The 26,184-nt window shown below is 35.2% G+C and overlaps 2 protein-coding genes and 1 pseudogene across 2 annotated transcripts; all 3 read right to left on the bottom strand.

Annotated features, from left to right (window-relative positions):
• Positions 1-3,878: 3,878 nt before the first annotated feature.
• On the bottom strand, positions 3,879-6,636 carry LOC130746404 (subtilisin-like protease SBT1.5). Its single transcript, XM_057599022.1, has one exon. The coding sequence runs from the start codon at positions 6,539-6,541 to the stop codon at positions 4,166-4,168; it is 2,376 nt and encodes a 791-aa protein (XP_057455005.1). The 5' UTR covers positions 6,542-6,636; the 3' UTR covers positions 3,879-4,165.
• Positions 6,637-19,864: 13,228 nt separating this feature from the next.
• LOC130744832 (E3 ubiquitin-protein ligase RSL1-like) lies at positions 19,865-20,932 on the bottom strand (annotated as a pseudogene).
• A 3,636-nt stretch (positions 20,933-24,568) lies between these two features.
• Positions 24,569-25,667, bottom strand: LOC130744831 (uncharacterized). Its single transcript, XM_057596993.1, has 3 exons — positions 25,339-25,667; positions 24,967-25,235; positions 24,569-24,687 (listed from the first exon to the last, which is right to left on the bottom strand). The coding sequence occupies exons 1-3, from the start codon at positions 25,665-25,667 to the stop codon at positions 24,569-24,571; spliced, it is 717 nt and encodes a 238-aa protein (XP_057452976.1).
• Positions 25,668-26,184: the final 517 nt, after the last annotated feature.

The raw sequence follows: 26,184 nt of genomic DNA, 5'->3' as shown, positions 1-26,184 counted from the left end.
AAAACAAAATTTATTTTTGTGCATCCGAAAATTAACAACAAAAGAAAACAAGGCGATCCTTTAAGAGAAGGTATTCAAGCTTATAGAGGAGGGGGTAGCAACCTGGCCTCTCTAACCCCAGGAAAAGGGGAGATGGCTTCATGTCTCGCAAGCCAATCAGTTGATGAATTTCCCTCCTGATTGCTCATGGACAAGCTAATCCTCCAATTCCTTTTCAACAACTCCTGGATCTCGAGCAGAACCGCTCCATGCTCATAGAGCCTCAATTGCTCGTCATCCGTCAGTACCTCCGTCAAAACAGTACAACCCACCTCGTATAGATCTATCTGATGGCTATAGTTCCAAATGAGATGAAGGTCAAGGCTTCTACAAAGAACGGGTTGCCTCCGACGCCATGACTCATGCATCTGAGAATCCAAGTGTCCAAGCTATCACAGAGAAGCCCGCTTCTACCCATACAATTATCCCCTTCACGGAAGCTCCCATACTATGAGTTTTTTTTTTAAACTAATTTTCATTAAGAAGCAATTAAAGAGCTGTCGTGGCTATTACCTTAGTCTGAACCAACTAATCAAACTCTAGAAGAACCTCTTCTATCCAAACACAATTTGGATATTTAGAAGAGTTCTTGGCCAAGTGATCAACTACATAATTACCGGAGTGACAAACGTAAGAATTAAGGCATAATGATACTAGCATACTGAAGACAACATTTGTGTATAATATGTATTTCCCTCTCCTGACTAAAATTGTCAAAATGGGTGTCAGTTGAATAAAGCGCGGTAAAGTATGGGGTGTGCTAGAAAAAATAAACATGAGATAATTTAGACCTAACTCACCCTGACTTAGGCCTTGTTTGGTAGAGAAGAGAGAGATAGAGTAGAGAGAGTAGAGAAGAGAGAAGATGAGTAGAGAGAAATAGGTGAGAAATAGAGTAGATTTATAGGTTGTTTGGTACGATATAAAGAGAAGAGAGATAGAAGAGAAAGAATGATGTGGCTTCTCTATCCTTTCGTTTGGTTGAATATAGAGTGGAAAGAGAAAAGATTGATTTTGTGTAAAATGACACTTTTATCCTAATTACAAAATTTTATAATTTTTAGAGTGGAAAATTATTTTTGAATTACTATTATATTTTTATAAATATTTTTTATAAAAGGTAAATTAAGAAAATGTTATTTATGCCATCGAGAACAGAATTTTATTTCATCATTTAATTTAATATTTCAATTCGGTAATCAATAAATTATTATTTATTATATTAATATGCTAGTTTTATTTTTTATTTTTCAATTAATCTCTTATTAGTGCATTCAAACGATGCATACCTTTCAAAAAAATAGCAATAAGAATTTGAACAGTTGATAAAACGTTGTGAATCCTGGAGCAAGAATAAAACAAAATAAGGGCAATTGTGGTAAGTTGAAAAAACTCACAACGATCACTTGAGTTTCTTCGCAAAAAGAGAAGAGGAAAAAAAAGCAGTAGGGCCCACTAATTTTCATCTATCTTCACAAACTCTTTGCACATCCAAACGAGGGTAGGTTACCCATCTCTCTTCTATATCTCTCTCTTCAACCTCTCTCTTTCCTTTCTCACTTCTACCAAACAGACCGTTAAGTCAATCCAACGAGAACAAACCCATTAGTTTTTTTTACCTTATTCATTTATTTTTTATTAAAATTAAAGATGTTTAAATGAACGGAAATGCAAAAATAATGTCTTCTTTTTCTATTTTCACATCTATATTTTCTATTAATTTTCACGCAGATCGTTGAGAGTTCCAACCCAACCTAAGATCGTTGAGAGTTGAGTTAGGTTATGAATTAGTAATTTACTTTAATTTTAGCATAACCAACCCGACACAAAAGTATGACAGGAAAAGAAGACAGAATAAAAAAGGAAAAATAAGTGGAAATGATATAGATGAGAAAAAAAAATGTGAATGGATTAAAATTTAAAACTCATTATACCTAGAAAATATTATATATTAATTACATCTGATTTATAAACCTATTCAATTTCAAAAAAAAAAAGATAAACTATTCTACCCGATCATATCGTATTTTTGTGAAACAGTTTGGGATCCTAAACAGTCCCTGTCAAACATTCCACATTGATGGGCTACAAAACGAACTCTACTTTTTAGGCAGAAGGATTAATCACTGTTGGGCCAAGCAATGTATTAGGCCATTTTTTTGTCCAATAGCACATCAGAAAACACTTTTCACTTCTTTTAAAAAAACCATACATTTATAAACTTTTAGGCCAATAATTTTTGCCCAATAGTACATCGGTCTAATCAAGTTCTTGTTCTTTTAAAAAAAAAGTTCTTGTTGTTTGCTACAAATGGTGAAGATATGGTTATAATTTCATAAAGTAGGTTTTTTTAATTTATTTATTTGAACTTGTGCCCTTATTTTTATGGGGTTTAGCTTAATTACTACTAAATAAATTATTTGATAGCTCAAGAGTTAAGTGTTGTTCTACTTCTATAAAGACTATCTATGCTATATCTAGAGCTAATATGAGACTAGAATACACGCTCAAGATTGAATATTTGTAGGTGATCCAAATGTACAAAGTCTCCACGAGCTGATACTATTTTAGAATTTGGGATGTCTAACTTAACCTAAAATATAACTTAAAGTTAAGAGTTATTCTACCATTTATAAAGATTATCTATGTCGTATTTGTAATCAACTTTTTTAAAGGACAATTAGGAAAATAACCTAAAATCAAAGTCTACCTTATGAGTTATGATACACACGACAAGTAGCCTTTTTTTGCTGTCAATAGGCTCAATACACGTCAAGCAGCTTAAAAAGCATTTTGATGATGTTGGGCCACGGTTGGCAGCAAACCAATTTCTTCTAAAGTGACCCTTTTTACAACTAAGATGCTTTGTTTGAACGTCTATAATAATCGTAACTTTTGATTCAACCTTCATCATTTGAATGCAGTACACTACTGTATCCTTGGATGGCCAGTTTCAATTTTGATGCATCCCTGAATTTGAAAATCCGGTGCAACCAAACATGTACATACAATAGTTATTCATTTATTGGGATCCTTCCAAGGAAGAGGGCTGGATAGCTAAAAGTTCAGACTAGGGACTTAATGTAGATCCCTGACATGGGTCTAATCCAATTAGTCACAGAAAATTTTTCTGTAGCTTTTTATGATCATTGTAAAATATTAATTAAAATAAGAATAAATGATGGGGAGAGAAACCAAATGGTGATATCAAGAGGGACGAGGAAGCTTGGCTTAGGAACGGTTGCTTGGCGCGGCAAGTTTGTTTGCATCATAAAGGTGGTTTGGGTTTGGTACAATGAGGCCGGCTTCAATGTGATTGTGCAGAGCGATGTTACCTTGGTTGCCGCGGTGAGATGGACCGAGTTTACCTTCCTGAACATGGCATTGGAGGTGGTGGTGCACGTTTAAAAATCTAGAAAATTTAGGATATTACTAGTAAACTCTTAGCATGTTTAGATTAACTTCTCTTCTATCACAATTAATTTAAAAATTCAGAAGCTACTCGTAAAAACTTGGCTTCAGAATTTCTAAAAAGAATGGAATGTAAAAAGATATTTCCATAGATGCACTTTGGTATATCCGTCGACTGTCATGGAGTTTCTTATCATGTGATAAATAGTAGAGGAGAAAGAAGACAATAATAATAAATATTTGATGGATTTTCTTCTGTTTGTCATCATCAATAAACAGCATCCACGCTTATGTTATGTTAGTTTCCAATCTGATTTCCTCAACCAGCAAAGTTTCTATCAGAATGAAACATTACCATCTTTATGCACATGTATTTACCAAATATTTGACTGAAAATATTTAAAAAAGATCATGAATGATTCAACACATTACTCAAACAAGCAAAGGGATCTTTGTAATATACTTCCCCTCTCATAAACACAGCATTTTCTACATACATCTTTAATTTTACAACAGGAAAGATATACATCCATACTTCTTTTTTTGGATAAGTTACCCCTTTTAGCCATACCTTCAAACTGTTTCTTACAATCAAATTCCCACCAGTTCCAACAAAAAGGAACACTTTTAGAAACAACATTCTCTATTACACATACATAGAGCCAATTTTACAAGAGTTCCAAGATGGAACAGAAGGCCAAAATTTTCTCAAATACTAATCCAGAGGTTGCTGCATTGTCACAACTAAGGGACTTGTGACAGTGTGCTTGCCATCAGACCAAACAATGGAACCACTCTTCATACTAGAACTCCCAGGAGAAAGCTTCACTTCCCTAGTCTGCACCCTAACAAGAAAGTTCAACTTCTGACCCACCCTCCTGAAAGATAAGGTCTCTGGCTCTACTGAGACCACCATACCAGGAGGTGGTTTAATAGTGACCTTGTACACTGATTTGGGGTCCCCAACATTGGTCACAGTTCTAATGAAGTGTGTGGACATTTTATGCTTCCCATATTGTGCAAAAACTGCAGACAACGATGGGTAATTCAAATTGCCAGCATGTCCTGCCTTTTTAGCCCCACTGCAATCAGCAATCTTCCTTGTGATCACTTTGATGTTCTTGGCGGTGTAATTCGAATTACACAAGAAATCCACATAATCATAGGTAGAAATATCATAAACCAAACCCGGGTCCATGGCTTTCTCTGGATGAACATGGCCGGATCCGTAATCAAACACCAAGGACACATTCCCATTGGACTCATCCAACATGGCATCGCCCTTGTTATCCACGGTATAAGCTGTGGTCATCAGAGCTGATTTAATAGCAGCAGGACTCCAGTCGGGATGAGCCGCTTTCAACAAAGCAGCCAAACCAGAAACATGAGGACACGCCATTGAAGTCCCGGAAAGTATGTTGAACTCGGTTCTGCGCACATCCGAAGGAACCCCAGAAGGTCCAACTCTATCAGGCCAAGCAGCTAGAATGTTCAACCCGGGTGCTATAACATCAGGCTTCAAAATCTCAGGGGATTCAGGGTTTGGTCCTCTAGCTGAGAAAGATGCCACAACAGGTGCAGGCCTAACCCCAAGCCTTGTTCCTTTAAACTCAATGGTAGCGGTGGGCGGCGACCGGGATTTAGCCCCAGCCGCAATGTACCTACGGATTTCATCACCGCTACTGGCACCAACCGCGGTGGCCGGCAACACATGACAATCAGCCACCAACCCTTCACCATCAAACACCCCATTAGCCAAAATCATGCCAACTCCTCCTGATTCTTTCACCACTTCACCCTTGGCAGCTCTTGAATTAATGCCCCTGTCACAAACTACAATCTTTCCCTTTACAAAGTTATGATCTAACGAACCTTCCAAGCAAAGTGAAGACGAATAACCATCACCCCCTCCACCGCCACTGCCACCTTGTTCACCACCCGCGTACACAACCGGGTACATCCGACCCGGAGTTAGACCCGGCCCGCCATAAACACTAACCCCTGGTATAACCTTACCATTCCCAAGCTTCACATCAGCAGGGAAATCCCTGTCTATGGTTCCAGCACCCACAGTGGTCACCCATGGTGCCACATTGGTGACGGTGAGACCGCCGGGACCACCGTTACCGGCGGAGGCAGAGACAAAAACCCCGGCACTGGAGGCCCCGAAAGCTCCAATAGCGATGGAGTCGAGGTGGTACGGAACCACCACACCCCCAACGCTGAGGGACGCCACATCGACGCCGTCGGACACGGCGGCGTCAAACGCCGCGAGGATATCGGAGTCAAAGCAGCCTCCATTCCAACACACCTTGTAAACGGCGAGGCGGGCTTTGGGGGCCATGCCCGCCGCCACCCCTTTAGCATAGCCCAAGGTAGACGCCGGAGATACATACCTGCCGGCAGCTATCGAAGCCGTGTGCGTACCGTGGCCATCGGAGTCCCTCGGGGAACGATACTCCGTCGTCTCGTTCATCTTCCCACTGTTAGCCTCATACCCACCGGAAAAATACCGTGCTCCGATGAGCTTCCTGTTGCAGGAGCTCGCCGGAAAGCCTCTTCCAGCAACACACTGTCCCTTCCACTTAGCCGGAACAGGACCGAGATCACGGTCGTTGAAGCTCTCCCTCTCCGGCCAGATACCAGTGTCGATGACTCCGATGACAAGATCCGATCCGAAATCAGTCTCATGGAGCAACCCGGCTCTGTCGGCGGTTTTGAGACCGAGGAAGTGAGGAGAACGAGTGGTGTGAAGCTGGCGAACCTGTTCTGGTATAAGGGTGGTGACATGGGAGAGTGATTGCAGCTTCTGGGCCTCTAGAGGTGAGAGCTTTACAGAGAAACCGTGGAAAACAGTGTCGTAGGTGTAGATGATTTGGTTAGTGGAAGTTGTGGTGGTGGAGATGGAGGAGAGGGAGGACTCGTACCAGTGCTTATGGGTTGGGAAAATGGAAGGCTTGGCTTCATGTTGGACTTGGACGATGAAGGTTTGCTTTTCTGGGTCAGAAGATGATGATGAAGGTGGTAGTGAGAGTGTGGCAATGAAGAATGAGAAAGTGAGGGGGAGAAGGAGAGAGGGAGATGGAGCCATTGTAGGAGGAGGATGAAGAAGATGTCTTTCGGTGTTAACAAAATTTAAAGGTGGAAGAGTGAAGTAGCTAGATTTGAGTGTGTGTCAGCTTGAGTGCATGATCGTATTGTACACAATATTTGATGCATCCAAATACTCTATGGTGTGTGTGTCATGTCTTATTTTTTGTCTCACAAATTAATTTTTTCATGTAATTTAAAAATTATCTATGTTAAGTTTTTCTTTTACTTGAATTCATGTAACATTATAATTATCATGTTCAAATGTTTGATTAAATTGATTTTTTTTAGTTTTAAGAATCGAATGATAAATCTTATCTTAATAAGGTACAAAGTCAATCAAATATTTTTTATATAAAAAAAATATTGTTAGTATTTATCTTTAATTTATAATTATAATAAGTTAAAGGAGATAAAAGATTGATCAAATAAGATATATAATTTTGGGAAAGGAAAATTCATCTTAATTTGAAATTAAATCTTTTATTTCAATTTAGATTACTATATATTATTTAAATTCTAAAATTAATATTACTTTTCTTTTAATTTTTTATTCTTCTCATCTCCACTAAATTGTTAATATCATCTAACTTTCATTTTCAATCAAAATTAAGAATTTTAAATATTTACGTTTTTTTTGCAACAAAAGCTTTATTGAAAGAAGAAAAAACATGAGAACAACCCTCTCATGTAATAAGGTAGAAGAAAAATCACACTCCGGACTAGTGCCTCATTAAAATCTTTCCAGATGATACTCAACAAAATCTTTACTTTTTAATTGGTTACGACAGTCGACAACTCTCTTTTTCCTTTTTCCTTTTTATTAATAAAAAATATATTTTTGACTAACTTTAAGTAGATGATATTTACTTAATCATTGAACTATTCATCCAAAAAAAATCATTGAACATTAAAAAAATTTGATTCAGTAAAAGTATATTTTACTTTTTTGAATTTTAATTTTCAGGAATATTCTAAAACTATTTTTTTAAAGTGGTAATACAAAAATGGTGCTTGTGGGTTGTGGCTGTGGGAATACAAGGTGTACAGACTAGCTAGGTACGACAGTAGTGGTAGTTGGACAACAGTGTGATGGTTTTGTGCAGGGTTGGCTGTTGGGTAGTGCACTGCATGCTCGTGGATTTTAAAAAGTGATATTTTTTTCCTAATTCTAATTGGGAATTTTGTAGGCATCTTCATAAACTAATGTTCCAGTCACAGTGTATGAGTACGTGTGAGCATATTTCTCAGTATGTACTGAAAAAAAAAATGTTGTGTACTGCTTCTTAGATAGAATAACACATTTGTCTAACGAAAATAACTAAAATGCACTGGCTCTTAATTAATTATTACAACCTCAGTGCAAAATAATGCATAAAAAGGACCAATCCTGATTGCTCATTGTGGCTTCTTCTTTTTTTTTTTTTTTTTGTCAAATGCTCAAAGTTCATTCAATACCAAAGGGTTGCCTAACGACACTTACAACATGTGAGGCTAAACCTCAGCGAGCAATAACGCAATGCGAAGATAAATAATTGAGAGACTAGCATGCACACTCATACAAAGCTGAAACATCCAGCTGAAACCATGATGCAAGAACCCTAAAGGTATTACAAAAGCCCCTGTAAGACTCAAAGCAAATTAACAGAGATTCTATTATCAATTTTAAACAGTGCTCCCATGTTGCAAACTCATCGACTCTGCCGGAGTTGCATTGTGCGGCTATTGGAGAAGCACGAGGCTTCAGCGACATCAATGGGAACTAATTAGTGTCTCTGAAACAACTGACAGAGAGAAGGGAAGCTTATGTTAGCATAGGAACGAGGTCGAGCGGAGGTTGGACGCTGCTGTGACGAGGCGGGAACAACTGGCCCGGCGGAGAATGGTGGCCGTGAGCAAGAGCCTGGAGGAGGGGAAGGACCCAGTCGTTGTGAGTGGTACAGAAACGAAGCTATGGACGGTGGAAAGCACTGATTGCTACATCGACCAAAACCCCACTTCAGCACCAAGCCAAGACATGAAACTCTCACCTTTCAGTCCAGATCAAAGCCAGAAGGAGAGAGGAGGGACAGAGACCTCAGATCTGGTTGCACAGAGCCTGTGAAGCGAGTGGTGGTGCTCACGACAACAGTGGCGGAGGGGCAGTGGCTGCGTTGTTTCCACTCTAGTTCTACAGCAAGCTTCCGATGTCAGAAGAAGGAGGCGGAAGCGGCTAAGATGGAGGAAGGGGCGGCGGTGGACGGAGGAAGGTGGTGGCCAAGGAAGGGTAAAAAAACCCAGAACAAACAAAGAAGGAAAACCCACTTATTTGGGTATTGGATCCACCTACTGTGGAAGAAGATCCACCTATTGTGGAAGAAAACCCACCTAATGTGGGGAGAAAGCCTACCAAGCAGGAGAAAAAAACCTCTTTAGTGGAGGAGAAGCTCCCCAAGGGGGAGAAGCCCCCAAGGGGAGAAGAAGAACGACACTGTGTTTTAGAACCCTAGCAGAGCAATGTTTTTAGATAAAGGCTTTTTAATTCCGATTAATGCTTAAATGAAGAACTGGATCCATGAATTACGTCAACCATTCATATGCTAGGGTGGAATTTAGGAACCAGGGATGCTAGTAGTTGTTCACTTCAGGGCAACAATGACCCACCCACCCTACAAATGCTTGACTTTCCACTAAATCCAAACAACCCATTTATATACACTCAAGTCCCCCCTTTTAGAAAAAATAAAATTCACTTAGGTTTCTTGCATTATTTTGGCTTAAAAGCGTTTTTGGTCCCTCACGAATTCGAATTGTGCAAAATGAGTCCCTAAACTATTTTTTTAGCATTCTCAGTCCCCCACGTTTTCCTCCGTTATCACTCTTGGTTCTTTTGTTAAATTTTAAACGTTTTCCTCCTCCGTGGCTATTTTGAATTGACGTGGAGGCTTACAAGGAGAGAGAAGAAGATTAACATGAGAGAGATCAGGCTTAGTAGGAGTGAGATAAAACATATTTTTCATTATTAAAAAATAAAAATCATCAATCAAAATAGATAATAATAATAAACTCTTAATCACAATCAATCATTCTAATTTTCATCCTCATCTTCAACATCCTGTTCATCTTCTTCTTCGTTCCTTCAGCTTTTTTTTTTATCCCACCTTTTATCTTCTTCAACATAAAACTCCATAACCCCCCACAAACATACACCAACTCAGGAAATATTATCACTCCTCTCCATCAACCCAGATCTCGCCACCATTCCTCCCAACCCAAACTCCAAATCGCGCTGCCACTACCACCTCTTCTTTCTCCCCAAATTGCGCCGTCATCTAACCACCAATCTAGCCAAATCCCTGCCATCCTCTCCCTCGTAAAGCTTTAGACTGACGTAGAAGTTGGTGGTTTTGTGATGGGTTCCAGATAGAGAAGAGGCTCAATCTATGAAGAAGGTGGGTTTTATGCCTCTCTAAAAGCTTTTTCCTTGGAGAGAAAAAGGTTTTGAAGAGAAAAGGTGAGAGCTTGGTGTTGGATTATGTGGTTGTTATACAGAGATTAGAAGATTGAGTTGAAATGTGGTGAGGTGGAGTTGAAATGGAAAATCGAGCGTTCCCTGCACCCTCTCTGATCCTCTGTTTACAATTTTTTTTTTTGAATTTTGGGAGTTTTGAGGTTTAGACTCCTTAACCCAGTTCTAATTTTTCTGGGTTTTGCTCATCCTTACTGGGAAAACGAAGAAAGACAAGATTTTAATATGGGTCTTGTCTCTTTTTTATGTTTTTTTTTTCTTCCTTCCTCCCTCAATCTTTTTGGTGGGATGATGAAGAATAAGGAGTGGAAGAAAAAGGAGAACATGAAATCAAATCTGGGTGGAAAAATGTGAATCTGAGAAGAATATGAATAGAGATTAGGAAGATGATCACGTGCCTCTCACATGTTCCTTTTCTCACTCTACTAAGTGTCCATGTCATTAAAGATGTGCCATGTAGGAAAGATCCGTTTGATTTTTGACGGAAAATATCTAAGGGGCTAAATGTAGTAACAGAGGAAAATGTGGGGGACTGAGAATGCTAAAAAAATAGTTTAGGGGCTCATTTTGCACAATTTGAATTCGTGGGGGACCAAAAGCGCTTTTAAGCCCATTATTTTTTTCGTGAGGTTGTCTATATGATCCATGAAAAAGTTTGGGTTTCTTACATTATTTTTTTCGTCATGTTATGTTGTAGTAGTAGATTAATCATTACCTATGATGATGGGAAGGCTTTCGTCAGTCACTTAGGTTGTCTTTGGTTTAAAGGAAGGATGAAAAGGGAAGAGAAGATAATTTTTAAATCTTATCAAGTTTGGTTATGAGAATGAGAGGAAAGAAGAAAGATGGGGCAATAACCCCTTTAAGTTGGTTAAGCACATTTATGTTATTGATTTATTTTGTACATTTTTATCCAAGAAATTGAAATTGAGTTATTTTGTCCCCTCTAATCAGTCTCATTTTTGGAAGAGATTCAAAATTGAGTTAGGAGGAGTTTTGAACTTCATCATTCCACTCACATCTCTTCACAAAAATTAAACTAAACAAAATAAGTTTAAAAAAGAAACTCCTCCCCAAATACTATGAGTGTGATCGATGACCAAAATGAGCGTACCATTTTCAAGCTCTTGGCATTGACCTTGTCATCGACCTACAATTTTGTTTTTATGGTGGTGCTTTCTTTCTCCTTCTTAAGTTTAGATGGGAGGACGAAATGATGTGAGGAGGATTCATATAGAGTAATCTGGAATCTCACCATAATCCACAATTTAGCATTGAATTTATTGACGAATGAGAAACCCATAACTCAATGAGGACATTGTCTTCAAAACCTCTATGGGATTATAGTTCCTGCACACCTTCAAAACCAAAGACACGATACTCTAGCTTCTTAATTCATCATCACAACAATAAAATTGGAAAAATGAGCCAATCAGTCAAGGATCGAAAAAAAAATCCTAAACCCTAATTTGTTTTGAATGTATTTTTTGTGTTTAAAACCTCTACCTTTTTTCAGTTCTCCTCTTCCTCATATTTTGATCGCTTTTCCGTGACAGTCTTGGAGATGCTCCCACTCTCAGCCTGTCGCGCAATACCTTTTTTAGACGAAATACTTTTCTAACAATGCTTCCACAACTCTGCTGACACTGAAATTTATGTTCAAGACCACCAAGCCAAAGCCAGCATCATAAAGAAAAAAAGGTTCAATGAAACTTTTTAATCAAAACAAAGTAAAGCTAAAAACTAATAAAAAGACCAAGAAAGGGCGATAAGGGTTCACCCCCCATGGGATAGAAGACTAGAGGCAACAAAATGGATCATGATTGCGATGCTCCAATGGTCATGGTTGAGTGGCGTAGATAGCCGGTGGGAAATATGTCTTTGGAATGCCACATTTGCATAGAGCAAAGGAGGAAGAAGAAGACTAGATGCAAGCACATGACACAACGGTGGTTCGTGGTTGAGATGCGGTTGTCCGACACTGAAGTAGATCGAGGTAATTAATGACGAGCTCACAGTGGTGCGAACAAGCATTAGCTATAGAGGGATAAGGGTTTTGTTGTTCAATCATTGTTGCCTCTATTATTCTAATAAAAAGTTAAATTTAAGCACATATGGGGTGTGCATTATTCACGCAAGAGCCAATTTGGCATGTGATAAAAAAAATGACCTATTACGAGAGAGAGAGAGAGAGTATGATACAAATATAAATATATAAAGCTATTTAGTTTTTTTTTGGTATAAACCATTCGTACGTGGCGACTATTCGGATGTCGACTATTTCGAATTCATAATTTTAATCACAGATAAGACTTTTCACCCCTCTCTCAGGTATATTATGTGAGGATCGAACTGGAGAGCTATTTCCATACGTTTAGTCTGCGTTGCCAACTGAGCTACCCAGATAAATATATTTATTTGTCTTCATCTCATAGTTCCTTTGTTTTATGATACTTGGTTAATTAGTGAGAAAAAAATAATTATGCCTTCAATTATGTGTTTAGTTTCCGTTGTGGGTAAGGTGCAGTTGATGTCTAAGATCATGTGGGCAGAACGAAGCGGGAAATGATTATTGACACGACTGGTTTGTCCACGACCGCACACGACTAAGTGTACACTGTTGATTTACATATTAAATAAATTTTTTCTCATCCACACATCCAAAATGATTTCCGCCAATAACTATATACAATGGGTCGTGGTGATCTTGTTGTAAAAAAAGTTTTGTCATATAGCAACTCTGGAAGGCTGGAACGAAGCTAAGGCTAAAGGTAAGAAGATAGTAATTGAAATTCCTTCTTGAAATAGTTTATTTAATTTTAGTGTGGGGAGCCAGCAAATTAATTAAAGTTTAACTTTGTCCCCGCAGAAACAAAAGCATTCATGAGTTGAAAACAACTACCAACTTCACATGGATGAAGTCCATGCAGTGATTGGTGCCAATCAACATGTATTCCAAATCTTAAAGAAGACAAGATGTAAAATAGAAGTATAACAAGGCAAGTCCAATTAGAAGGAAACCAAAGAAAAGGCAACGGTTTCGCTTGCATATGTTAATGTTGGGGCCAAACGACAGTTGTTACTCGGCAAGTGCCATCATCATTCATGATTTTAGAAGTGATACTTAGAAGTAGTGGCCCTTTAATTAGCCTATGGATTAACTAAGGATAAAGATTGCTAATTAAAACCCTGATTTCATTGACATCTTACAAACATTCCAAATTGTGACGATTTAATACCGTCACAAACTGCAAAAAAAAAATTTAAAAGAAAAAATTAATAGACTTTTTTGGGTTTACATTGAATAAAGACGATCATAGTCTTTAACACACGCATGCATCATGATGTCATCTATATATAATTTTCATTGTTTGATTAAAGTATCGCATTTAAATTTCCCTCATTGATATTTTAATTCTATCACACACCGTTAATATGAACTATTATGAAGAGTTTATATATGTTTCAAAAATACGGGTAGAACTTTTGTCTGGGAAAACACCACAACACAATGATCATCTTCCTTGAAGCGGGTTGATGGTGACCCCTCTTGGCAAGCTCTTGTTTTTTCTTATAACTCACATCTTGATGATCTTTATTACTTAGGCATGTTGTCACTGTGGGGACCTAATGTAAAACAAAGCATTTTTTTTTTCTTTTTTCTATCCCCCCGCCCCCCATGAAATTGAAACAGTTGGACAGAGGAAGATCCAAGTTCAGCACTCTCCACTTGCCTAAGAAGAGAAAGTTTTAAAATTTAATGCGTGTTGGGTTGGTGCTGGACTTCTCAGGCCCCATTGGACAGTGTCCATGGAAGGAAATAGTAACCAAAAGAGGTAAAAGAAATCACCAAAGAAAAATTGGTAAAAAGATGCAGCGATGGTTACTTAAATTAGAGAAAACATGTGGGGTTTGCTGTGGTAGTGGAGATGCAATTAATTATCAGGAATCTTGGTATGATGAGGATAGTTCTGAGGGGTTTGTTTAGACCCTTTTGCTAATTAAGTTTGAGTTTCAAATGAAATAAAAACCTTTGGAGAAACCATTTCATTCGGAAATGATCTTACTTTTTAAAATTAATTAGGGTTAGAGAGAAACCTTTTTAGAGGTCCCTCTAAAATTAGGGTCTTTTGGCTTAGGCCCCTCTAAATAATTTTTTTTTGGTATACCTAAGAGCAAAATAATATTGACGTTTCAGCCCTGCCATCACCTTTTAAAGGGACCTAAACAAAAGAACCATGATTTTAGAGGGACCTAAGACCTGATAAAAATTGAGTTTTAGGTCTCTATATCATTGTTCTTTGGTTTAGGTCCCTCTAAAATCATTGTTCCTTGATTTAAGTCTCTAAATTCTAAAATATATCACGTCAGCCTCCATATTATTTTCAAAATAATATATAAAAAAATAAATTTAGGGGGCCTAAAACAAAAGACCCTAATTGTAAAGGGACAAAAACATATCTAACCAATTAATTAAGAACATGTTATCTTTTTAATTGTATACTCAAGTCTTATTTCCTTTTAAGATATAGATGATCAATTAAATATGTATATTAATTAGTATGATGTGGTAACTTAAACTAAATTAAGGTATGATACCTAAATGATTTGTGACCATATACATACATATTCTGATTGAGTCAACATTTATATATTTGTATTAATATTATAAATTTTACATGTTAATATTATTATCATTATTTGTAAAGTAATGCTTGAAACAATTCCCTATCATTCTTCTCATCTGCATCATAAATTTTTTGTTCCAAAGCAGAGGCATCGAAACCTGCATCATCGTTTTCATTGTTCGCTAGCTGGCCACGATATCCAGATGTCGCCCGTACATGATAATGATTTACTGGAACCACCTAATGTCGGTATCACATCCAAAATAATTTTTAGGTACAACAGAATTCACTTTTAATAAAAGATTAGTTAGTCATATATAATAATTATATTTGATTTAATAGCACTTTTAATCATTCAACTTTAGTTCATGTGTGAGATTGTGGTCCCGAATAAAATTTTAATTCAGAAAATTCAATCCCTTAAGTTTTAAAAGTGTTACAGTTAGGTCCCTGTTCACTTTTAAAAAAGAATCTCAAACTTTCTCATATTTAAACCAAAATCTCATATTTTATAAAATCCTTCAAATTTTATGATTTATTCACTATATTTCTACTTTTGAACTTTCAAAGTTTATATTATGCCTCAAATCTATTGTGAATCCTAAAATATTTTAATAGAAAACGAAAAAATCAATACAAAAATTGAAAAATAAAGAAAATTTACTTGTTTCTTAAAACACCTAAAAAATATAGGGATTAAAATCACATAAAGTCCAAATTAGAGGACCAAAAAACAAATTTAGTTATTATATTTTTTATCAGTAATTTTATTAATCCTTGTGTAATTATGTACAATAATTAAATGAAAGATATTTTAAAGGTTTAAATATGTTGGAGGTCCCTCTAAAATAAGAGTACTTTGGTTAAGGCACCTACAATTTTTTTTTGGGAATACACCCTTACTTTGAAAATAATATGGAGGGATAAGCCCATGCCGTTAAAAAATTCGTTAGTCTTCTAACGGAGATGACGTGGCAGCGACAGGAGCTGTAACGTTGATCTCAAATACCTTACCACTAGGCTACACAATTTCTTATTCATATAAGTCCAACATCTTATATTTATCACAAACATTGACAAAAATTTACCTTTCCCCTTCATTCTCCCTCTGTTCTTCCCCTGCAACAACATCAGTTTCCAGATCCGTTCTCATCATTCTTTCCTTCGCATCCATCAACCCAGAAAACCCAAAACAACCAAAGAAAACCCAAAAAATAAAATCCCCAAAGAACAAATTCAGAAAATCCTCTTCGATCTCCCCTCTCACATTTTCTCCCTCTCTCGCGACCTCTCTCCCTAGCTTCCTAGTACATCCACCACTCCTTGCCATCGCAACTCCATACATCGTCGTCGAAAGTGGACGAATAGGGTTGGGGTTGTTGGAGATGAAGATGGGTATTTGATTTTGGAGAGATGAAGATGTTGGGAAATTAGTTACTGCATGATTTTGGACTGATGAAGAAGATGATGGAGAACGCTTTCTGGGAATGAAAAATAATCCTGCAAGATTTTGATTTAGGAATTGGGAATTTAAGGTTTTTTATTTAATTTTAAAATTCAACTTCCATCATGATTGTCTTGTATGATATCTAGTTGACATGTCAAATAGCCACGTCAACCTCCGTTAGCAGATTCAACAACAATTGGACGGAAGCTGACGGCGGAGGGCATATCCCTCCATATTATTTTCAAAATAAGGGTGTATTCCCAAGAAAAAAATTGTAGGGGCCTAATCAAAGTATTCATATTTTAGAGGGACCTCTAACATATTTAAACCTATTTTAAATGTATAAAATTATATTTATAATTCTTTGTCTAGAAGTGTCAGTTGATAAGAGATATAATTAAATAGTATTTATAAATGGTATAATAGTCGTTAGGCTAGCTTTTGGGGTATAATTAGGTTAGGTCTAACTCTATTTTTTTTTGAAACCAGGTTAGTTCTAACTCGAATTATAATATTTTTTTAAGTGTTAATTAATAAAAGTTGGCCATAAAAGTTTTATACAAGTTCATAAGAAAGAAATTGTGGTTATTTTTTTAAAACAAAAAGCTAAACCCTGTTTAAAATCAAAAAGTTTCTCAATCTCCAATTCAATCTTGTTTTTTACTGCCTTCCTTCAATTATTGCCTTATAATCTTTTGACTATAATTCCTGGCTGTCGATCAACCCTACATTAAAAAAGTCATCATGGCAAAGTTATATGTGAAAAAGGTGAGTTGAATCTTCATTAATGAGTTAGACAAATATTTATGTTTAAACCAACAATTTGCACCATTCAAAGTGCTCGTACCATAATGCATGGGTTAGGTGCGCGCCATACCCACACGTTCCCTCTAAGTTGATTCCTCTCACTACAAAGTATCTTTCACCAACTAACTCTAATACAACTGATAGAATATAACTGAACTCTTTAAATATATAGTTAGGGTTGACAATGGGTTCCGTGGGTGCGGGTTTGACTATTCCCACACCCAAACTCAAACTTAACACCCAAACCAAACCCAAACCCAAATTCAATATGGGTGCAAAAGTTAAACCCAAATTCAAACCCCTGGATTTCGGGTTACCCAAACCCCAACCCAAAACCCAATGTGAGCACTGAACCGGCAAAAAACCGATCCGGAGACAACATGTAAATAAGAGAACAACATGAATATAAGCTGATTAAACATCATCATCATTCCAATACAAAGGAAAAAATATAGTTCATGAACATAAGTCTCCTTAGTAACTTTAAAGAAAACCCTACTTAGTAACTTTAATAATATATAAGGGCTGATAATTACATGCATAAGGCTTCGGATTTGGGTTTGGGTGCGAGTTTAATCAATCCCACACCCAAAACTAAACATGTTTTAAAATTTGGGTGAAACCCAAACCCAAAGAAATCGGGTTTCGCCCGAAATTTCGGGTCGGGTTCGGGTTGGGCCCCGTGGGTTTGAGTTTTCCTACCATCTCTATATATAGTCCATCCAAAATTTAATAATTTAGTAGTGTATATAAAGAAAGATTTGTTCGGAACCACATTAACATAATGTGATATCTGTGTCTCGATATGATTAATCTCATCTCATATTTTCTGAATGTGAGATAATTGAGAAACAAATGAAAAAAAATATTTCCTAAAAACAATACCCCATATTAGCACAAGCATGCGCGTTTACCTTTAAACAGGTGATCTATGGCACTAGCTAACCCAAGGCCAAATAGAAGACTTAACAATAATAGCACTAACGTAACTAAGTTAGCTCAAGGCTATAAATAAAGCGTTTTTTTTGTCAATACTAAATAAAGCGTTTGAACCAGCTAGGCTTCTTAATGCATCGTTTGGGCTTGTTAAGAGCCACTTGGCCCATTACTATCATCATTTCAGCCAGATACTTGAAATGTTCGATATATGTATTGGTAGTAGCTAGAAAACATAATATATTACTATCACTTTAGATTGATAGAAAATCATGTAGGAAGAAACAAATTTTCTTAAATGTTACAGTTGTACACCATAATTTTGGTATCAACATATTTTTCCACCATGTAATTAAACACGCACTTCATTGTTTCAGGCCATTAACATACGTTTTCATAACTAAAGTTATATAATTATAAACATAGTTAATTTCTCGTTCACATATAGTAACAATAAGTTAATAATCTAAATAGGATGAAGAAAATAAGTTTGTTTGAATCCATACCATAACGAAAGCTAGAAAGTAGGGATAGTCCCAATATTTGCCATACATGTTCCTGAACTTGGTAAAAAGAAATTGGTATTAAAAGCTAAAAAAAAATTGAGTGATAAAATTCAATTCACCCCAAACTTACAAATCTTAAATAATAGTAACATAAAATTATAGGAACTATAATATTTTAGTAATAAAATAAGCTTTTGCCCCCACATTAGTGTAATAACATTATTGTTCATATCATTCCAAACAAAAAATTAGTTTTGCCCCCACAATAGTATATGTGAGTCGTCTTTAGAGTTTGACTGTATGGAGTTGTGGGGCATTTTTAATCTGTAGGAGCAACATAATAGCAAATAGCTAGCTAATATAATACATCATTCGTTGAATATAAAAAAAAAAAAATTGTGGGGCATTTGCCCCCAAGCCTTAGAAAGTGCAACCGTTTGGGTCTTACACAAACTTGTTCAAGTCGTCATAATGAAGTCTCTAGAATATGATGATCATCGTTCTCCTTTGAATTAGAAACAAATCAGAACTTTCAATCCTTCAGAAATTGAAGGATCAATGGACCCAACAGCTCCACCACTAAAAATGTGAGTGTGTATCTACTTCAAGAAGCACATCTTTTATGTTAGCGAGAGGGCGCAGTTTTATTTTCTTATAGCACAAAGTACTCAATAGTTTGCAATATTAAGCGCCATGGGTCAAGTCTATCAAATTCTAAGGGTCATGGTGGATTAATAAAACTAACAATCTTCTCAATTTTAGCTAGGATTTGAAACAACGACACTTTATCCTAAAAAATAAAGTTGTTAGGTAAAAGTTAAATGAATAGTTTTATATTGTATTCTAAAACAACAAAAGTTACTCAAAGACTCGCGACAATAAAGACTAAAATCAATAGCCAAGGAAAAAGGCAACATGGCACTGACAAGCAATACTCCATATATTTTGAAAAAATCAGGTTTCCTCGGGAGTAAATAATGTAGTAGCGATAGTTGGAACTGGGAACAACATCATAGATAACAACAAGTGCCAGCAACAGCAAAGTAGGCAGGGGAATTTAAGATTAAGCAAATAATACAAAAAGAAAGACGAAAAGAAGCATGATGACAATAGAAGATGGGGTCACAATGTCAATGTCGACAAGGTTCTCTTTTTCCTTTGTCAATGTAAAGCATGAAATAGCAAAATTTTCTGAAAAACTTAAAAAGGTTAAGTTGAATTCGGATGTAAGAAGATTTCAATGGCAAATTATCTTGAAGCAATTAGTGTCCACAAATTCTGGACAAACTAAATAGAAACTCAAACGACAATACTTAAATTAATTTAAGAGGTCCAGAAATTCAGATCAATTCACCTAAGCCAAAAGGATATAACTAGAAAATTAAAATATATCCTCATTAACAAAACACTCAACAGTCACATGTACATTTGAAGATGTACTAATAATCAAAATTCTGATGTGCTTTGGAATATCGCACACAAACTGCAATTCTCACTGAGATCTACAAGAATGCAACGAAGTCCAAGTGGATCCACATCCATAGCAAAATTCAAAACCACACCTGTAAAAAAATTTAATTACAGCACAGAATAGAAATGAGCCGCACCCTAAAACAAATTGCTAAATGTTCAATTGACTACTGCCATAAGGTGTGGTGTATGAAATTGACACACAAACATAAATAATTAATAGTTTTATTTTCAGTTAAATATATTTTTAATATCTTACTGTCTTATATATGGGCAAAAGAGTAATGTTGAAAACATGAAAAGCATAATAAGGTACCTGCATGAAATGTGTTGACATCCCTCAGTTTTTTCCACATAGAATTGACATTTTGGACATCTTTTCCATTGTTTATTCTTGGCAAGTTCCATTAACATGAGATCTTCCCTCTCTCGTTCACCCTCTTTCAAGCTTCTAAACTCCTTACAATCAATCCCAGCATGCCATGAAACTTTGCACTGTGCACAGAACAATCTGTTGCAATGTGGACATTCAGAAATAGTCACAACTTTCTCTTCATCATCATTCACCATCATAGCTGAACAATCCTTAAAGGGACAGTAAAACTTCTGCGATCCAAGCACCAAATTCTCACAAAGAGCATTCTCCCACCGATCAAACACGTCCTCAGGAATGATCGAACGACACTGATGAGGCTCCAGAACACCCCTGCATTTGGGTTCAGGGCATTTCACAAGTGAAATATTCTCCTGAATCTTCACAGCAACATAGGTTCTTACACAATTGTCACAGAATAAGTGGGAACAATTTTGGTTCCTGAACATTGATTCAGCAGGTTTTGCATCAACACAAATTGCACAGTAGGTTTGGGATTGGGAATATTCACCGATAACTTGGTTTATAACTCTATTGTTACTTGATAAAGCAGAGGAAAACAGAGCTTCTTGTAGCTGTAGCTCCTAGTGCATATTTCTCATCAGAGATTGGAAATAGTTCATCAGCATCATAAAGGGCTGAGAAATAGAAATCATCAACTAATTGATGATCATCATCATCAATAGAAGGCCTAGAGGACGATGAAGTTCCCTCCATATCCCCACACTGTTGAAATTAAAGAACACTGAGTTATTCATCTCTAATTTATAGGAAGAGAAACAAGGGAATTGAATCGAAACTATTGGAGATACAAAGAGGCAAAGCAAAAATGACGAGTATTAAATTTGACATTATGGTTTCGTTGTTTGCTGGCGTGGGAATTCACATGAGTTTGACTGCTATTAAATTCTAAGGAATGCTCATAATATAGGAGTATCAAGAAATCTTAAAGGACCTAGTCATGTCTGTTTCCAAAGACAACGATTCATAGCACGAAAAGCACTTCATGATGTGTGCCAGCACGCTTATATACTGCTATAACTCAAAATCCATTTACTGCATCCATCCATGAAATTTACTTACAGCAATTATAAGTAGCCTAACAATAGCGTACCACTTGCATCCACCTCATTTAGTCATTTAGGTGACAGTTTTTAACCTCTACAAAATTTTATAGCGATCAAAACTGTTGTTAAGTGGAGGTGTATGGAAGTAGTCGCTAATGTTTAATGGACTATAAATCCTTTTCATTTTGGTTATTCAAGTTTGTGCTTTGGTTGCCATGCACAGACCTTTTACTATTGAAATATCCCTTTATTATAAAGGTATAAGTAGCCTAACAATAGCGTACCACTTGCATCCACCTCAATAAGTAGCACTATTCATGTAGAATGATAGTCAAGTGGTAATAAGAGTTTGAAGATATATAGATCGAGGAGAGGAAAGTCTAGAAATCAAATCTTGGATGGTATAACTTATTTTCCAATGTAAAAAAAAAAGTCTAACTTGTTTTAATTCAATTCGTATATAACTATTATTATTTTCCCCAATTAATCGGCGATTTTCGACTGATTTATTATTATTATTATTATTATTATTATTATTATTATTATTATTATTATTATTATTATTATTATTATTATTAGAAATTAAACCCGTGCGTTGTACGGGTTCGTTTTTAATTTGTATTTTTTAATTGTAATATTTAAATTTGCAGAAAGGTAAGAAAGCTATTATTTAGAAGAAGATTTAGAATAAATGTATAATTAAATATAATTGAGTTATGATATTCTCACACTTTCTTTCTCTAATAAGGGAAAAAAGGATCAAACAAGTAGATTTTTTTTTCTTCATCGGAAGAAAAAATAGGTAGATTTCTATTGAGATTGAAATGAGAGTAGTTTTTTTTATATAAAAGAAATTTAATTACTAAATTAGATTAGTATTGAAATGAACGTGGTAGTCTACTATTTTTTTTCTTCTAATATTGATTTAGTCATTGCACTGATGTTATCAGTTGTGCTAATTTTTTTTATCAAGATTGATGTGGTTGTTTACCATTGTTGGTGGCATAGAAGTTCTTTTAAAGTCACTTTCACGAACATAAAAATAGATTCTATCTAACTGCATCTAACTGCAGGATGGAGTTCATTTGTTCCCTTTGAATGATTAAGTTGCTATTTTTTTTCCATAATGTGACAATATTGAGGAGTGAAATATTCCTATTTCTTATAAGAATATAGTGAGTACTACATTTTACACTTATCTTTCTAGTGCAGTATATAAATTTATGTGCCTCACACTTTGTTACTGATTTGTGTCATATAAATATAGAAATGATGATATATTTGTATGGTTTCAATTGAATGAGAAGAATTGTTTAGTAAATTATCATATATGTGAAACTCACAGTTTTATTTTCCAATCATCTGCAACGGGGATATATCACTAAGTAATGTGTGTTTCTTGTTGTTGTTGATGATCTTTCTCCTGCAATAAAGAAATAAGAATGAGAAATTTAAAAAAACAATTTTGAAATTAACTAAAATAATTAAAAATGACATACTTGTTGAAGTAGTTAGAGACAATTGTCATTTTTTCTCACCAGCAGCTGAAGTCTAAGAAATATGAATAATTTGAGTTTGTGATTGATTTCACTGGTTTGTTTATATAGAGATATAATAGATGCATGGTTCAATATAATACATTTCATTTTTTATTTATTTAATGTAGATAGTTGAATAGCCCCCTGACATTAACAATTTTATTCAGTTTTTGACACTGGTATTGCCATCATGCCACTATTTTTAATTTAATGTTAGTTTTTCTTCGGAGTTACAATGTTAAGGAATTCTAAGAGTTTGTGAGTTTAAGAAAAATAGACATATATTCCTGCAGAAAATTGGACAGCAAACTAAGACCATTGCATATCAAGATTAATTTTGGCGGAAGTATGTTTTATTGTTAATAGTTTTTTTTTCTTGGACTAAATTGATATTAGTTTAAAATTAACATTAAATTTGATTTTAATTTAAGGTACGGTGCTAAAACCATTTGCAGATATAACTTTGTGGTCTGTTACACTTTTGGCATGGATATTACTCTTTTGCTTATACATTTGATATTTATTAAGTTTAAAACTGAAATTATTAGTGCACAGGTTTCCACTACCCGTTCATTCACTCACTAAGCTATCTCATTAAAACACCAGATTTTTTACTAATGTATGTAGGTTCTCATGTGTATTTGTACTTAATACTTAGCTCAAGTGAGCTTTACAAATATATATAGATAGATCGATATTTTTTTTTTGGAAAAACCAAATATATATATATATATATGTGTGTGTGTAAATAATTATACTTTGGGAAATAAGAGCCCCAAGTACAATATAGATAGATATATATTGATAGAAATTTTTTTATTTTAAAAGTATTTTATCTAAATTATTTATTAATAAATATGATTTTGTTTTTTATTTTGATTTTTTAAATTTGTCAAATGCAAAGCTCAAGTCAATTTTAAGTCTATGAATGTTGTTATTTAATATAAGTAGTTGAATAGGTTTTTATAATACAATTTTTTTTTTCAGTTTTTAGTTTATTAAATTTTTTATTTTTAATGTATTTAATATAAAGGTATGTGAGCTTTTATGGTTTAATACATATGTGTAATTGTACTTAATACTTAGCTCAAGTGAGCTTTACTAATATATATAGATTATTATTATTATTATTATTATTATTATTATTATTATTATTATTATTATTATTATTATTATTATTAGGCCAGGTTGTCTAAATAAAACAAGGAAAATATTCAATAAAATTATCCCTTAACTTTAAATGACACAATTATATTTTAATATGTTTCATGAACTAAAATAACACACATATTAAAATATTATTGTGGCACCTAAGATAAAATAATTTTACATTAGGCATATTTTGCGTGATTTAGATAACCCATCATTATTATTATAATTATTATTATTATTATTGTTGGTTGTCATTAATTAGTGAAAACTTATTGAAACATACTTTTAGGGGCTATGCATAAACTTTCTTCAATATAATATATTAGATTTTTCACCAAGGTTAGAAGAATTTCATGTGATCACATTTTCAAACTTTACATATAATATGATGAGACATATTTTTTATGAGATAATAATTTGTTGGAAAAAAATGAGTTTAAAGAGAGAAATTAAATCAAAGATTATACAATGCATAATGCAATAGGAAAAAATGAAAGTTAAAAAGATCAAAATGTTAATTAGGATATATAAATCAAAACTCGATTATTGTTCTCAAACTACATCTACATATGTCACACTTGAAGATTACTAGTTAGTTACAATTCTGATGCGCTTTGCCATATCACTTGCATTCTGCAATTCTTATTGAGATCCACATGCATAGTGAGACTGAGCCCATGGGGATCCACAGCCATATCAAAATTCATAACCACACCTGCAAATTAAACAAGTTGATTACAGCACAAAATAATAACTCAAAAGCTTATATGTTTTTTTTGAACAAAAAAAAAAAGCTTATATGTATTTGAATTTGCAGTAAGAACTATAACACTCTATAGAAAGAAAGGTACTTTTCTTAGCAGAAGTGTAAAACATTACCTGCATGAAATGCGTGAACATCCCTGAATTTTTTCCACATAATATTTGCATTTTAAGCATCTTTTCCAATTTTTAGTCTTGGCAAGTTCCACTACAATTAGATCTTCCCTCTCACCTTCTTTCAAGTTCCCAAACCCGTTGCAATCGATTCCTCCGTGCCATGGAACCTTACACTGTGCACAGAACAATCTATTACAATGTGGACATTCAGAACTAGTCACAACTTCCCCTTCATCATCATTTACCAGCATAGCTGAACAATCCTTAAAGGGGCAGTAAAATTTCTGTGATACAAGCACCAAATTATCGCAAAGGACATTTTCCCATCTATCAAACACTTCCTCTGGAATGATTGAACGACACTGATGAGGCTCCAAAACACCCCTGCATTCAGGGTCAGGGCATTTCACCAGTGATATATTCTCCTGCTACATGGCCTCCAATACATTCATCACAGAAATAGTGTGAACAATTTAGGTTCCTGAACATTTCTTCAGTAGGTTTAGCATCCATGCAAATAGTACAGTACATTTGGGATATTTGGGATGATTCACCAGTCTCTTTCTGTTTCCCCTTAAGGGTTCGTGACATGGTGACAATTTCATCATCATCCACTTGATTTATAACTCTACTAGCACTTGATAAAGCAGAGGAAAACAGAGCTTCTTGTAGCTGTAACTCTTGTGCATATTTCTCATCAGAAATTGGAAACATTTCTTCTTCAGCATCATAAAAGGCTGAAAAGAAGAAATCATCAACTAAGAGATGAGGATCATCAAGAGTAGAGGGGTTGGAGACTGATGAAGTTCCCTCCATTTCTCCACACTTGGATTTAATTACTTGAAGCATTGAATTTATATAGGACAATAAGAGAAACACATGAATTGCAACTATTGGCTATCCAAATAGGCATCAATAATCACGAGTATTGAATTTGGCCTTTTGGTTTTGGTGCTTGCTAGAGTTGGAATTTACATATTTGTTTGAATGCTAGTAAATGCTGAAGAATACCACTCTAGGAATTGTAAACGACTGTGTCCATTCCATATTCGCTTGTCCTGTTTGGGAGGATACTCGAGACCAATCTTTCAAAATTTAGGAGCTCTTTCTTACCATCGTCTACCACCACAATGACTAATCCATTGCTACGCGCTGCTCGTATTTCTTGAGAAACAATTTCCTTTGTGTTTTTCCTTAGGCTTCGTTTGGATTGGGGAAAGGGGATGGAGTGGAGCGGAAGGGAGAGAGGGGTTTGAAAGATCCATTGTTTGTGTAATTAAAAAAAGGATGGAATCACATGGAAACCAATGGTATCAATTTCATTATGTTCCAT

The sequence above is a fragment of the Lotus japonicus genome, chromosome 3 (genome assembly GCF_012489685.1).
Source record: "Lotus japonicus ecotype B-129 chromosome 3, LjGifu_v1.2".
In the NCBI taxonomy this organism is placed as follows: domain Eukaryota; kingdom Viridiplantae; phylum Streptophyta; class Magnoliopsida; order Fabales; family Fabaceae; genus Lotus; species Lotus japonicus.
Note: the sequence above shows the minus strand (reverse complement) of the source record. Positions and strands in the feature narration are given on the sequence as shown.